Raw genomic sequence first — 15,145 nt, 5'->3', positions numbered from 1 at the left:
TGGATAATCGAATATTTTTATACTGTGGTATACCGATAACCTTATATATAAACAAGGTGGTCCATGGCTGGGTTGTGCTAAGGGAGACGAGTATTCATGAATTGTGTCTGTGTTCTGCTCGTCTCCCCACATCTTTTATTGCATTTTATTTTTAAAGTGTAACACCCATCCACTGATGTACAGATGCAATCTTGTTTTATTAAAATAAAAAGTTATTTTTGGGTGAATTCCAAACCAGAACTTCTAAAAACTAGATGCAAAATGTAACCTCTAGACCAATCAGTCATGTTCTTGATTAAATTGCTGATCTATGTGGTCATCTACTGACTAAGAAAATTCCAAGACTGATAGAAGCAGATATAGAAATGAAATTACCATATTATGTGAAATATCCTGGGATATCCCAGTGCGGCAAAGAAGCGCAGCATCTCGTTCCGCTTTTTTCAGGGAACAAGGGTTACACTACGTAACCCGAGACGTTCCCTTTACAAAAAGATTCACTAGGATTCTGCACTGAGAAAAGCGCTTTGGGAACGAGAATACCCACGCCACCAAACTGAGGCTGTCCGGACTCCTACGGTTGCGAAGTGTGCTCACAAGAACGCGAGCGGTCTCAGACATGAGCTTGAGATGTCGACTCAAGGACATAAGAGTCCGGAGTAGCATGAACATCCAAACTATAAAATTTGATGAATGTGTGCGGAGAGGACCAGCCTGCCGCATCACAAACTTGCTGCAGAGGGACCCCTCTAGCCAAGTCTTTAGAGGCGACCCCTCTGGTGGAGTGAGCCCTGATACCTACTGGCGAAGCTTGACCGCACTCCTCGTAGGCCAGGGCAATAACATCCCTCACCCAATGCAACAGTCTGCTTTGAGGTGGCCGCCCCCTGGTTGCGGCTCCCATGGCAAACGAATAGTTGCCCTGACTTATGCCACTGGATTGTGCCATTTAGACTTATGTCTACCGCACTGACTGGACACAGTCTGTGAAGTCCTTGCTGCTCTGGCGTTGCAAACGGTGGGGAGCAGAAGGCTTTGAGAGTGACCTGATGTAGGGTCGCGAAAGGAACCTTAGTCAGGTAGTCAGGATGAGGGTGCAAAATTGTTTTGGTCATTCCTGGGGCAAACTCTAAACAGGCTGGCAAAACAGAAAGAGCCTGTAGGTCCCCAATTCTCTCTGGAGATAATCGCCATAAGAAAAACCATCTTGAGAGTCAGAAGTCTGTCAGACGCTGAGTCTAGAGGTTCAAAGGAGGTCTCAACCAGACCCTCAAGGACTATTGCCAAGTCCTATGAAGAGGTCATGGTCCTAACAGGAGGCCACAGTCGCATGGCTCCACGAATGAAGCGAGCGAGTAGAGGGTGCCTCTGAAGGGCACTCCGTCCATCAAGGCGTGGCAAGCCGAACTGGCGGCCACATAGACCCTGAGATTGGCGGGGCATAAGCCTGCTGACGGTTCTTCCTGCAGAGAGTCCAGAACTGAAGTGATCTGGCAGTTAACTGGTTCTGCAATATTAACTTTTAATAAAGGGTAACGCATACAGGCACATTCTGGGCCATGTATGCGCCACCGTGTTCAGCCCCAGAGGGGGGGGACTGGGTGACTCGGGGAGAAGTAGAGGAGACATTACGCTGTTCTTAGAGGCAAAGAGGTCCTCTTCTGCCCGGGAAGAATCTCACCCACTACCTCAGGGTGGAGTTTCCACTCCCCCATCTGTATTTTCTGTCTGGACCGTAAATTTGCTCGCATATACGGGCATCCTGCCCTGAGTGACAGGAGCTGCCCTGGGCCCCAAGGAGAATCCGACGTGCCAGAAATTCAGCTGACATGAACATGGATCTCCCTGATGGTTTATGTAAGAGACTACCGCTGTATTGCCTACCCGCACCAAGACATGGCAGCCTCAGGAGGAAGTATTTCAGGGCCAGAAATACAGCCATCAAATCGAGACAGTTACTGTGACAACCGAGCTGATGACCCTCCTATTCCCTTTAAGCTGAACGACCATTTAAGGCCACTACCCAGCCCATCAGGGAGGCGTCTAGCCTGCGACAACGAGACACACCTAGAGTGGGACCCAAGGTAAGAAACCGGGGTCTGAACCACATAGAAAGGGAACGAAGCCCGCGGCGCGTAACCCTTATTAGCCTAGGGGATTTGCCCCTTGGAAGAAACCCCCCTGGCTTTGAGCCACAACAAAAACGATCTCAAAGAGATTTTGCAGTTCGTTCCACAGTAGACATGCCTGACCCGGTTTATGGTAGTGGAGACTATGCCGTTGAAACACGGAGGGCGTAGTCTTTTTTCCTCCCGAAATGGGAATGGAGAGGTTTCGTGGGGGTACCGGGAGGGGCGAAGTGGTGCACGCGCCCTGTCCCGATGGGAGCTACCCCCAGAAGACTAGGCACAAGACCATCAGGGTTTCTTTCTTTTAGAAATTAGGGCCCTGAGATCTTGCTTTGGGGGCTGTTGAGGACGACGAGACTGTCCCCAGTCACCGCAAGGGGGAGCACGACTCACCACGCTTTGCTTTTGAGCCTCCCTTCTAACAGGACCGAGGCGGGTCTGGGTGGCCGACGGAACCGCCCCCTGAGTGCGGCGAGGGAGGAACTGCCCGAAGGCCTCCTCGTGGCTTTTCGCCTCTTGGAATCTGGAGATAACCATGCTCATGTCGTCTCCAAATAGGCCAGTAGGCGAAACCGGGGCATCAAGGAGGAAAACTTTATCCTTGTCCTTGATGCCCGAAAGTTTGAGCCAAAGGTGCCTCTCCACGCTGACCAAGGCAGACATAGCCAATACCACGGGCTGTTTGCTTGGTCGCGCGGAGAGAAAGATCTGTGGCTCGACGAAGCTCAGAAAAAACTTGCTCGTGGAGCGCAGCACCCACACTCAGGTCGTCCAGCAGGTCAGCCTGGTAAGCCTGTAATACAGCCATTGTGTGCAGAGCAGCCTGACCTGCTGCTTGATAAGCCCTCCGAGCCCGGCGAGAGATAGCCCGCAAGCGTCTCTTCGACCGGCGGCATCATTGGAGGTCATCAAAGAAAGGAAGGGACTAATATAGCATTCCCTTCCTTTTTTATATTTTTTTTGGGGGGGGGTCTCTTGTTCGCGTGGCCAGTCTAGCTGTAGTCTGGCCACAGCCCGAGTTACCACCTCGAGTAATTTCTCAGCCGCTTTATTATTATGCGTGGAATGTACATAGGTTCAGCGCTCCCCTTGTGAAACGAAGAGGCGCCGAGGCGCGCTTCAGGCTTACGAGAAGGATCAGCTGGATCTGGGAAGAGAGCGAGCAATATACGACAGACAAACACTTTTGGACATTGGTTCGGCAATTACACACCGAAAACCGGACTTCAAATTCCTCAATGCCGACCCACTGTTTACAAACACGCCAGCGGAGCCCTTTGTCTGGGCTGCCTGGCTGCGGAAACGCAGAAGGAAAAGGGGAAAAAGAGCCGGCATTCTCATCAGAGTAAGATGTCGTGCAAATCGACCCCCGCTACCCAGTATTCTACTTGCAAATGTTCAGTCTCTGGACAACAAGCTCTACGAGCTGAGAGTGCGGATCTCTTTCCAATGAGAGACGAGGGACTGCTGCGTTATATGACAATTCTGTCAGCAGAATCACCTAACAAACGATATATGCCCTCTCCAGGCCGCACATCGTCCACCAATACATAGTGTATGTTTTTCAGTGGGTGCACACTTGCTTCAGAGAAAAAAATGCAGCATTCATGGCCAACCCAGGGCTAAACAGTGTATTTAATACAGTAGACGGGACACAGGCTTGTTTCATTGCATCAATACTTGATGAAGAAATATTCATCAACCAAAAAAACATCCATTCATATGCACAGGTAAATGTCTAAACCTGCTGGCAATTACTGCCTGCAGCACCTCCGCCAGTTCCTTCAGTTGTCCAGCTACGGGGTCATCGGCTGGGACCCACCTATCATAGATGTTTCGCCTCATTAATCATGGAACATCTCCTGGTGGTGTGGCAGTGCTCAGGGACGTCTCCATGCCACCCCCCCCACAGCTGGTCACCGGATCCTCTCGATTGCCTCTCATTCTTGCACTCATCCAGGTTAATTTTGTTAACGAAAACTATGATGAAAAATTTTCATCAAGGACCTTTTTTCCATGACTAAGATGAGACGATAACGAGACAGCACCAATGTCATTAAACACTAACTGTGACTATATCAACATAAAATATTACTGACGTAAAAATAAAATCTCTCTTTATTTCTGTTGGGGGAAAAAAGAGAAGACAAAATATTTGTCTGTTTTTTTTTTTTTCGGAATTACAATCCAAATATCCTGTTCATTGGATGGCATGAGCAGCTGTTTCCTTTCCTGTACTGTGCGCTGCAAATCAGGATTAAGCAAGCACAGTAAGCAGTACCTTTCAAGCAGGAATGGACTGGTAATCTGGCATACCGGGCATTTTCTAGGTGGGCCGACGCCCTTTGGGGCCGATCAGTGGGGTACTGGCCATCGGGAGATTGTGTAGAGTTTTCTTTTTCTGGATACTGGTTTGTGTTAACTTAAAATCATTGCAATGATTTACTTATAGTGCAACACTTGGATTTCTTGATGTTTCACTTGTCTAAACGTTACAAAAATATGACTAAAATGTCAACAGTTTTCATTGACTAAAACTAGACTAAAATACTGACGGTTTTCTTTGACTAAGATAAGACTAAAATGCCCAGACTTTTAGTCAACTAAAACTTTACTAATAAAAACAGGATGAGTTTGACTAAATATGATAAAAACTAACAAGGACATTTGACACAGTACTAAGACTAAATAAAAAAAATGCTGACAAAATTAACACTAGTTCTTGCCCTCCCATCAAGACATTCCTCCTTTCCCATCAAGACATACCATACAACCAGTGTGTATGTATGTATGTATGTATGTATGTATATGTGTATATATCCCGCTATATGTCTATGAGGAATTTGCTGACAAATAGTGCTTCCCTGTCTACCAATCACTTTGGCTGATTTAAATGAGTGTGCTCATAAAATGTGACGTCATCCATAGCAGCAAGGTCATCTCTGCCTTTCTCTTATCTTAAGATTTCCTTACTAAAATTTGCTCTTAGCAGTTTTGTGAATAGGTTTTAAGCAAAAACTCCTAGTGGTAAGATAAAAATCTTTGTGATTACATGCCCAGTCATTTTTGTTTTTATTATCCATATTGTTCCAACATTTTCAGAATTGGAGTTGTATAAAATATTCGATTCAATACTGAAAAGTGTTGATCAAAACTAGATATCACAAGTAAATTGTAAAAATGTTGTCTATTATTAAAAATGAATATTTCACTTAATATTTGTGCGTATGTTTTGCAAAATATGCTAACGCCAAACTATTGAAATCAAGTGTATTTTCAATGCCTTTGTAGAGTATTACAAATCAATCACTTATGAAGTACCATTTTGGTTATATGCCATCTTAGCAGGTTGCTCTCAAGGGTTTGGAACAAAGCTTGAAGGTCATGCCTATAACATATGTTTTGCATGTCTCTATCTCAAACAGTGTATTAGTATTAGTTCTTTCTTCCCCATAAAGGTTGAGACCTGGTCAAGCGACATCTCCAGTAACTTCACACACATCTTTTCAAAGTGACCAGTCAATGGACAGACCAATAGAGTTTAAACAAAGAACACGGAGTACGAGGAAAATTAAAAGGTACAATATTAACAAACATTTTAACAACTTAAATGTAATGTTTTGCAATTTCATCTAAGTTCAGAACACAGTTTAAAGATTTAGTGTAAAGGTAGAAAACGGAGTATAACGAAGAATAAAATGAATTATTGACTGTGTCTAATGACTCTAAAACAATACATTTAGATTAGCACATTTACCTGGTTTGACATACTCATTCTGTCCTCTTTTAATAAACGGTTTTAAATATTCTTAAAAAAAACCTTGCAATAGCACCAGCACAGGTCCCATTATTCATATCTCAGACACAACAATCTAGCAGCTGAACACTTAGAAGGCTAAATGGAGAAATGTCATTCTAAAACCTAATTTGTTTTGCAAATAAAATACAGGTGGAACTCACATACCACATGAATACCACATACCACGAAATATGACCGTCATTTGCAGTCTCTGTAAAAACTCAGTTGAAATGAATCATAATTATACTAATCTATTAATAGCCCTAAATATTTTGCATATTTTTTGTTCTTTTGTAAAAATCTAGATATTTACCTTTTTCACACATTTTTTTTCCTAAGATTGAGACCTTATAATGTTACATCTCCAACACCCTCCTGCACATCTCTAAAAAGTGACCAGTCAATGGATCGACCAATAGAGTTCAAAGAAAGAACACAGAATTTAAGGTAGGAAAACTAGTTTTTGTAAAATTAGTTTTTAAAGAGGTTTACATTTATATCAAGACTTTTTCTGAAAGGTTGTTTTTTTTTTTAAATATAAACTTTTAATATTGTTACGATTGAGCAGCGTAGGCAGACGAGGAGATGCGGATCCAATTGCAGTTAAACTTTATTTAAACAGACAAACCAATAAACACAAAAGAAAACCCTCAATGGGGAAATAAACATAAAACTGAAAACACGGGCAGGGAAACATACCAGGCTAAACAACATTCAACAATCGACCAGGAGTGAACAAAAGGCAGGGCTTAAATACACACAGGAACAAACAAGGGAATGAGGGACACCTGGTGAAGCAATCAGGGAAGGAGAAACAATCAGAGGAAACCAATCATAAAAAGAAACTACAAAGGACTACAAAAACCAAACAGGAAACAGGAACTAAACTAAACTTCAACATAAAAGCACAAAAACAAAAGACAACAGAGAACATGACAGAACCCCCCCCTCAAAAGGATCGGATTCCAGACGATCCCAAAGCACAAAAACAAAAGACAAAAAAGCCCACAAAAAACAAAATGAGGGCACCAGGGGCAGACAGACAGTCCAAGGGGGCACAGGGGGCAGGCAGGAAGTCCAAGGGGGCACAGAGGGTAGGCGGGCAGTCCAAGGAGGTACAGGGGGCAATAAGGCGGTCCAAGGGGGCACAGGGAGCAGACAGGCAGTCCATGGGGGCACAGGGGGCAATTAGGCAGTCCACGGGGGCACAAGGGGCAATGAGACAGTCCACGGGGGCACACAGGGAAATGAGACAGTCCACGGGACCAATTAGGCAGTCCCGGGGGGCACAAAGGGACAGGTTTAGGAGGTCTAGGAGGCGTCGACCGGGCAGGGACCGGTTCAGGGGGCCTGGGAGGTATCGACCGGGCAGGGGCAGGTTTAGATGGCCCGGGGGCTGGCCATAAGGCAAGGGCCGGCTCAGGGGGCCTAGGAGGAGGCCACAGGATAGAGGCCGGTTTTAGTAGCCTGGGAGATGGCCGTGGGCCAATGGCCGGTTCAGGGGGCCTGGGAGGAGGAGTGGCCACTGGGGAGGCTGGCGGAGCCAAGGAGGACTTCTGAGGCGGAGCAGTCGAAGACTTGGGTGGCGGCGCCGAAGGAGGTGCAGGCAAGGCCGCAGGAGACCCTGGGGGCGGAGCAGAGGCAGGTTGAGCCGTGGCAGACTCAGGTGGTAAGGCCTTGGGTGGACCAGGAGGCGGAACCGGAACCGTGGTGGGCAGAGCCAAGGAGGACCTTGGAGGCGGAGCCGTAGAAGACGCAGGAGGCGGAGCTGAGGGAGGCTCAGGAGGCAGAGCAGAGGGAAGCGGAGCAAAGGAAGGCAGAGCCGAGGAAGGCTCGGGAGGCTCAGGAGGCGGAGCCGAGGGAGGCGGAACCATGGAAAGTTCTGGAGGCTCAGGGGGCGGAGCCGTGGGAGGCTCAGGAGGCAGAGCCGAGGGAGGCGGAACCATGGAAAGCTTTGGAGGCTCGGGGGGTGAAGCCGTGGAAGGCTCAGGAGACGGAGCCGAGGGAGATGGCGCCGTAGGTGGTTTCAGAGGCGGAGCCCTAGAAGGCTCTGAAGTCTCTGGGAGCAGAGCCGAAGGAGGCTCGGGAGGTGGAGCCGTAGGAGGCTCTGGAATCTCTGGGAGAAGAGCCGTAGGAGGCTCGGGAGGCGGAGCCGAAGGAGGCTCGGGGAGAAGAACCGTAGGAGGCTCGGGGAGAAGAACCGTAGGAGGCTCGGGGAGAAGAACCGTAGGAGGCTCGGGGAGAAGAACCGTAGGAGGCTCGGGGGGCGGAGCCCTGGAAGGCTGGAGAGGCTCGAGGGGCGGATCCCTGGAAGGCTCGAGGGGCGGAGCCCTGGAAGGCTCGAGGGGCGGAGCCCTGGAAGGCTCGAGGGGCGGAGCCCTAGGAGGCTCGGGAGGAGGAGCCCTGTAAGACTCGAGACTTGAGAGGCGGAGCCCTGGAAGGCTCCAGAGGCTTGAGAGGCGGAGCCCTAGGAGGCTTGAGAGGCGGGGCCCTGGAAGGCTCGAGAGGCTTGAGAGGCGGGGCCCTGGAAGGCTCGAGAGGCTTGAGAGGCGGGGCCCTGGAAGGCTCGAGAGGAGGAGCCCTGTAAGACTCGAGAGATGGAGGCCTGGGAGGCTCTGGAGGAGGAGTCCTGGAAGACTCGAGACTGGAGAGGCGGAGCCCTAGGAGGCTCGGGAGGAGGAGCCCTGTAAGACGAGAGACTTGAGAGGCGGAGCCCTAGGAGGCTCGAGAGACTTGAGAGATGGAGCCCTGGAAGACTCGGGAGGAGGAGCCCTGGAAGACTCGAGAGACTTGAGAGGCAGAGCCCTGGGAGGCTCGAGAGGCGGAGCCCTGGAAGGCTCGAGAGGCGGAGGCTCTTGGACGGTCATGGCTACTGGCGCTGGCTCAGGGACGGTCGAGGCTACAGGCGCTGGCTCAGGGACGGTCGAGGCTACAGGCGCTGGCTCAGGGACGGTCGAGGCTACAGGCTGGCTCGTTGACCGTGGCTGAAGAGGGCTCAGGCTCGCTTGACCCGTGGCTGAAGAGGGCTCAGGCTCGTTGACCGTGGCTGAAGAGGGCTCAGGCTCGTTGACCGTGGCTGAAGAGGGCTCAGGCTCGTTGACCGTGGCTGAAGAGGGCTCAGGCTCGTTGACCGTGGCTGAAGAGGGCCGGGAGGCAGAAGCCCGTCTTCTGTCCCTCCTCCGGGCAGACGAAGTGGACCGTGTGGGTTCTGGGAGCGCTGACTGGCATGGGGAGTGGGTTCAGCTGACAGGTGGGGCTGGTGTTATAGGGGCGCCGGGGTGGCTGAAGAGACTCCACTGTGGATGGTGTGGTAGGTCCTTCACAGCAACGCCCACAGAGAGCGGTGAGTCGCACACCAGTAGAGTTAAGCCACCAGGAAGTCAGCGGAGAGTCCAGCCATGCGTCAGCTGTGGCAGCCGCTCCTTCAGCGAACCAGTCCAGATTGCCCCTGAAGAAGGCCACAAGGGAGGATTCAGGGAAGTCAGCGACACTCGCCAGTTCAATGAAGTCGCGGATGTGGTCCTCTATAGGTCGGCCTTCTTGCCTCAGGCTGAGCAGCCGGTAGTTAGCCTGCTGGACCGCTGGATCCATTGGTGGTCGATTGTTCTGTTACGATTGAGCAGCGTGAGGCAGAGCGAGGAGATCGCGGATCCAATTGCAGTTAAACTTTATTTAAACAGACAAACCAATAAACACAAAAGAAAACCCTCAATGGGAAATAAACATAAAACTGAATACACGGGCAGGGGAAACATACCAGGCTAAACAACATTCAACAATCAACCAGGAGTGAACAAAAGGCAGGGCTTAAATACACACAGGAACAAACAAGGGAGTGAGGGACACCTGGTGAAGCAATCAGGGAAGGAGAAACAATCAGAGGGAAACCAATCATAAAAAGAAACTACAAAGGACTACAAAAACCAAACAGGAACTAAACTAAACTTCAACATAAAAGCACAAAAACAAAAGACAACAGAGAACATGACAAATATAATATAATGTGATATAAGCTTTTAATATAAACTTTTTTCCTTCTATTAAAGGTTGAGACCAGATGACACAATATCTCCTGCACCTTCTTGCACATCTCTAAAAAGTGACCAGTCAATGGATCGACCAATAGAGTTCAAAGAAAGAACACAGAATTTAAGGTAGGAAAACTAGTTTTTGTAAAATTAGTTTTTAAAGAGGTTTACATTTATATCAAGACTTTTTCTGAAAGGTTGTTTTTTTAAATATAAACTTTTAATATAATATAATGTGATATAAGCTTTTAATATAAACTTTTTTCCTTCTATTAAAGGTTGAGACCAGATGACACAATATCTCCTGCACCTTCTTGCACATCTCTACAAAGTGACCAGTCAATGGATCGACCAATAGTGTTCAAAGAAAGAACACAGAATTTCATGAAGAATGAAAGGTACAAGAATTGAAATGTTAAAACAGGCTGTCTAATCATTACTGAATTAGACTGAATTCCTCTCTTTAAATATTTTAATTCAATAACATGTTTTTGGCATTGAAATGTTGCCATATTTTAATTCAAAATGTAATATTTACTTCAGTTATTTGTTTGTTCAGTGAAGGATCAGACATCTTATAAGTTAATTGATTGAAAGTAACTATAAACTCTCTAGTTTAATTAAATGAGATAAGTTAGATAATAAGTGATTATATTAATGGTTTTATTATTTTTGTGAACCCAAATGTACAGTATTATAAAGAAGAATGTTGAAGAGCCATTTAATATACACAGTGCACTCCGAGAGGAGGTGTTGTCTCCAGATATCAGGTACTATGTGGTGCATTTATTCTTTTTCAAAATTAAAATTTGATGTTGTTGTGAATTGTTAAACTGAGCAGTTTCCACACCATGTCCCATAGCACATTTTCAGCCACTCTGCTGACAGAGGATCACTACAGGTGTTCAGTGTGCACAGAGGTTTTTAAGGAGCCAGTGTCCATCCCATGTGGACACAGTTACTGCAAACACTGCATTGAGATCTACTGGAACAAACCAACTCAAGCTGGATCTTACGCTTGTCCTCAGTGCAGAAAGAGGTTCAGAAATCGTCCTGTGATAAATGTAAATGTTGCTTTGGCGAAACTGATAGAGGAACTGAAGCTGGCAGGGTTTAGTCCTGCTCTTCCTGTTCACTGCTATGCTGGACCTGAAGATGTTCCCTGTGATATCTGCACTGAGAGAAAACTCAAAGCTGTTAAATCCTGTTTGACTTGCACTGTGTCTTACTGTGAGACCCACATCAGACAACACTACACAATACCAGCACTGCAGAGACACAACCTGGTGGAGGTGATTGGAAATGACTTCAGAAATGGTTTTGCTCTGATTATTACATGTTGAATGAAAGCAGTATGGGACACCTTATTTTTTTATCTATGTTTAAATATATTACAAGATATAACATTTGTAAAATGTCACAAAATCAATTATATCAATATCATATTCAGTTGTCACACTTACCACATGCACAATTTAATTCTTTGGTCTAAATATCAAGTGCATCACTTGACACTTAAATTACTGATAACTGTAATTTTTGTGTTGTTTAGCCTGGCAGTTTTTCCCATGACAATGAGACATTTAGAATATCCAGAGCAGAGGAAGAATTGCAAGAAGAGATCAAAGGGTTGACCGCAACAGTGACTACACTGAAAATGGTAAATATAGAGTTTAAAAGTAACACTTTGAACGTGAGATATAAACAAAATTGTAATTTTGTTCAAGAGATTGGTGTAAATCTCTTTTCCTTTTCAGAACTTGAGAGAAAAGGACACGCGGGCAAAACGCTTGTGTAAAGGATTTGAAGTCCATTGTCATGGTTGGTGAATATTGTGCATATTTCTGTCAGCTGCACCAATTTTGCTGTACAAACTGGTGTTTTAAAAAGATTTTATTTCATTTGTGTTATTTTCAGATTTCCCCCATGATACTATTGAAGTGGTTACTCTAGGTCACCCCTTGAGCCTTGGAATGTTATATGACACTAACACTGATTCTTATTGTGAAGGTAAGATTTTGGGGCTTTGAAAACACTAATCTTATTTAAGACTAATAAAAACAGTGAGACAAAAATCCTTCCATTTCATAAGTTTATAGTGAAAAAATGTCTTGCAATAAAAGATTTTGATCAAACAATGTGATTGTTTTTCAGATACGTTCCTGTGGAATGAGGGCATCATTTCCTCTATGAGAGTGTCACTACCTCGGCCTCAAACAGAGGTGAAGGTTCTAGAAAGTGACTCTCTACAGGAGAGATTCAGAATCCTTGAAATGTCTCCTGTGTTAAGAACAAAAGCTTTGCATGGACAGATTGAAGTAATTGGAGCTGCAGCCTTTCTGAATCACCCAGTACAGTCTGCGCATCAGGACAGAGTTACACTGCACTACAAAACAACCACCAGACTGGACATGATCAGCCAAAGATTTCTACAGGAAGGCATTCCTCTCTCAGTCATTAATTCTACCTCGGCTACACACGTGATCATAGCTGTGTGCTATGGAGCTCAGGCTTTCTTTGTTTTTGATCGTGTGCAAATTGGTTCAGAGAAAACTTCAGAAATGAAAAATGTTATCAAGAAGGTGACCTCTTCATTTTGTGCAAGTCAAATTAATGTAAGCCTCAATGACAAGGAAAAAGCTTTGAGTTTGTTTTATAACTGTAGTCTCTACATTGATGTTGGTGATTTGAAGAGTCCAGTGTCTTTTGATAAAGCAGTAGAAATCTATGGTTCTCTGCCAATGCTGCTTGGATCTAAAGGTGAGAATGCAGTTCCTATAAAGGTCTGGCTCTACCCTCTGAAGAACCTGGACAAGACCTCTGTGTGTGCTCTTCTCAGGGGAGTCAGTAAAAGCCTGATGCAGAGAGCTGAGAATGTTCTGGAACATCTGAAAAAACAGATCAGGAAATGTCAGGATTTCATGTCAAGTCCAGGTAATCTAAGTGTGATTATTTGGTTTCCTGGTCTGAAAGATAAATTAGACATTTTTTCAGAGCTTCTGCATAAATACCAAGCACATTTTCAGAAAGAAATCACAGAGATTGCTGACTCCATTAATGTTAAAGAAGAGGAAGGAGAGAACAGATTACAAGATCTCCTAGACGTACATGACCAATCACCATTCAGTGCAGAGAACACAAACCAATGGCTGGAGAATAAAGAAGCTGAGCTGAAGATTTTGAATGACTGCAGAGCCGCAGACATCCCTGTTGTGAAATCACAGGCAGAGTTACAGCAAGTCCTAAGTCATCCATTCATAAACAGAGTGATGTGTTTAACTCTGACATCACCAGAAGAAGAAGATTTGTTTCTTTCTACTCTGAAGCAAGAATTTAAATCTGATCACATTATTCGAAGGGATTCACTCCTATTCACGCCTGTTCGTATCAGTCAGAAAGTGCTTTTAGATATGCAGCTGTTTATTGCTGTCAAAGAGGCAAATGAAGATACAGAGCAAACCAAGTTCATTGCTGTAAATTGTACCTGATGGTTGTGATGAATACACTGTGCAGTTGTATTATACTGGAATGATTGTAAGCAGAAATGTGAAGCTTGCATTGAAACCAGATCTTCCTCAGATAGTTCAAATAAAGCAAACAAGTGTGTATTTGATGCTAAATCGCTTGCTGAACAAAAGCACTGAGAGATATCTGGTGGAGTACAGAGATGTAGCTGATGGTGGAAATAACAACTCTTGGAAACAGACCACATTGTTTGCTGAGAAATGTGTTTTATCAGGTTTAAAAACAGACTCTGAATACCAGCTCAGGTATGCAGTGTGGGACAACCAATGTATGAGCAATTTCAGCAGGATTATTTATTTTAAAACATCTTCTGCAGCCATTCCTGGAAAACCCTCTGCTAATAAGCTGAACAGAGACACTCTTAAAATTACCTGGTTGAAGGCTGAAGCTGATGAAGATTGTCCAGTGCTTCACTATATGGTTGAGTATAAAGAAGCAGGACTGGAGGGCTGGTCATCAGTACAAACACAAGGACCTCAATGTGAATGTACTTTAAATGTACCTCACAGCACCTGCTATGCAGTCAGAGTTTCTGCTGTCTATGAGGACATCACCAGCAAGCCTAGTAAAGAAGCATCTGTACCTGTGGAAGGTGAGAAACATTTAAAGCTTATGAAAACGACACTTTGTCGTAACCTTATCCTCTTGTCTTAATTTGATTACATTTTTACTGGGTTTTCAAATTTTTCTGTTTAGTCTGGATCATAGACCTCACAGAGAGAAAAAGCTGCACCCTCCTAGAAGTGCTGAAACTCCAAAGATTGAGAAAACCAGTAGAGCTGAGAGACTGGTCAGATGAAGAGAGTGAAGTCAGGGGATTCCTTCAGTGTCTGCCCTACATCTCACAACTGAGGTGAGAGTTTAGTAGATGTGTAGAAATCGCAAGGTCCATTGTGCATACTAAATTGTAAAAGGCTGCTTTTTTGTGACTCTGTCTAGATTCACTCAACCAGAAAGTAGATCCTCCGAAGAATGGGAGAAACAAAAGAGGTCATTTCTGCTGAACCTGTCCATGCAAGCTGTTCTCACAGAAACATCTGAAACCCTTGAGACAAGTGTGGAAACACTGCTGTCTGTTGATGAATATGGGAGATCTGATTTTCTGCTGGATCTGTGCTCACATGTGAAGGACTATGAGACTCAAACAGGCAGGAGTGTCCTTCCAGAATTACAGCCAATTTATCAGTCAGCTCCTGCAGTCTGGATCATAAACCTCTCAGAGAGAAAGAGCTCCATCCTCCTAGAAGTGCTGAAACTCCAAACAGAGAAGAAACCAGTAGAGCTGAGAGACTGGTCAGATGAAGAGAGTGAAGTGAGGGGATTCCTCCAGTGTCTGCCGTACATCTCACAACTGAGGTCAAATTTAATGTGCAACATATCACATCATTCTTTTCATAGTCTGTTAGAATTTAGAATGGAATCATTTGATTAAAACAAAACAAATAAATAAATAATAAATAACTTTTAATCCAGGTAGTAAATATAATTTTCTACATTAAAACTGTATGAGTTGTTAAATTCATTTGATAGAATGTGATCAGGTTTAAATTTGTTTGTGGAAATTATGACTGCCATTATCGTTCCTGCATAATTGATCACAGATTTACTTTGCAATTCTTTACATTTAATTTGAAATTTTGTTTTACTCAGATTTCAAGATAATG

At 45.1% G+C, this 15,145-nt stretch overlaps 1 protein-coding gene across 1 annotated transcript in view; it reads left to right on the top strand.

The window, feature by feature from the left end:
* LOC127631710 (uncharacterized) overlaps positions 1-13,470 on the top strand; it is a 37,932-nt gene extending 24,462 nt beyond the window's left edge. The window contains exons 10-18 of the mRNA XM_052109962.1: positions 5,588-5,707; positions 6,268-6,375; positions 9,975-10,082; positions 10,235-10,354; positions 10,798-11,248; positions 11,509-11,616; positions 11,714-11,777; positions 11,874-11,966; positions 12,111-13,470. Of these exons, the coding sequence (XP_051965922.1) occupies positions 5,588-5,707; positions 6,268-6,375; positions 9,975-10,082; positions 10,235-10,354; positions 10,798-11,248; positions 11,509-11,616; positions 11,714-11,777; positions 11,874-11,966; positions 12,111-13,444 (2,506 nt within the window). The 3' untranslated portion in view covers positions 13,445-13,470. The remainder of the gene's footprint in view (positions 1-5,587; positions 5,708-6,267; positions 6,376-9,974; positions 10,083-10,234; positions 10,355-10,797; positions 11,249-11,508; positions 11,617-11,713; positions 11,778-11,873; positions 11,967-12,110) is intronic.
* Positions 13,471-15,145: the final 1,675 nt, after the last annotated feature.

Source organism: Xyrauchen texanus, chromosome 38 (genome assembly GCF_025860055.1).
Source record: "Xyrauchen texanus isolate HMW12.3.18 chromosome 38, RBS_HiC_50CHRs, whole genome shotgun sequence".
In the NCBI taxonomy this organism is placed as follows: Eukaryota; Metazoa; Chordata; class Actinopteri; order Cypriniformes; family Catostomidae; genus Xyrauchen; species Xyrauchen texanus.
The sequence above is the reverse complement of the archived record's forward strand: the minus strand, read 5'-3'. Positions and strand labels throughout refer to the sequence as shown.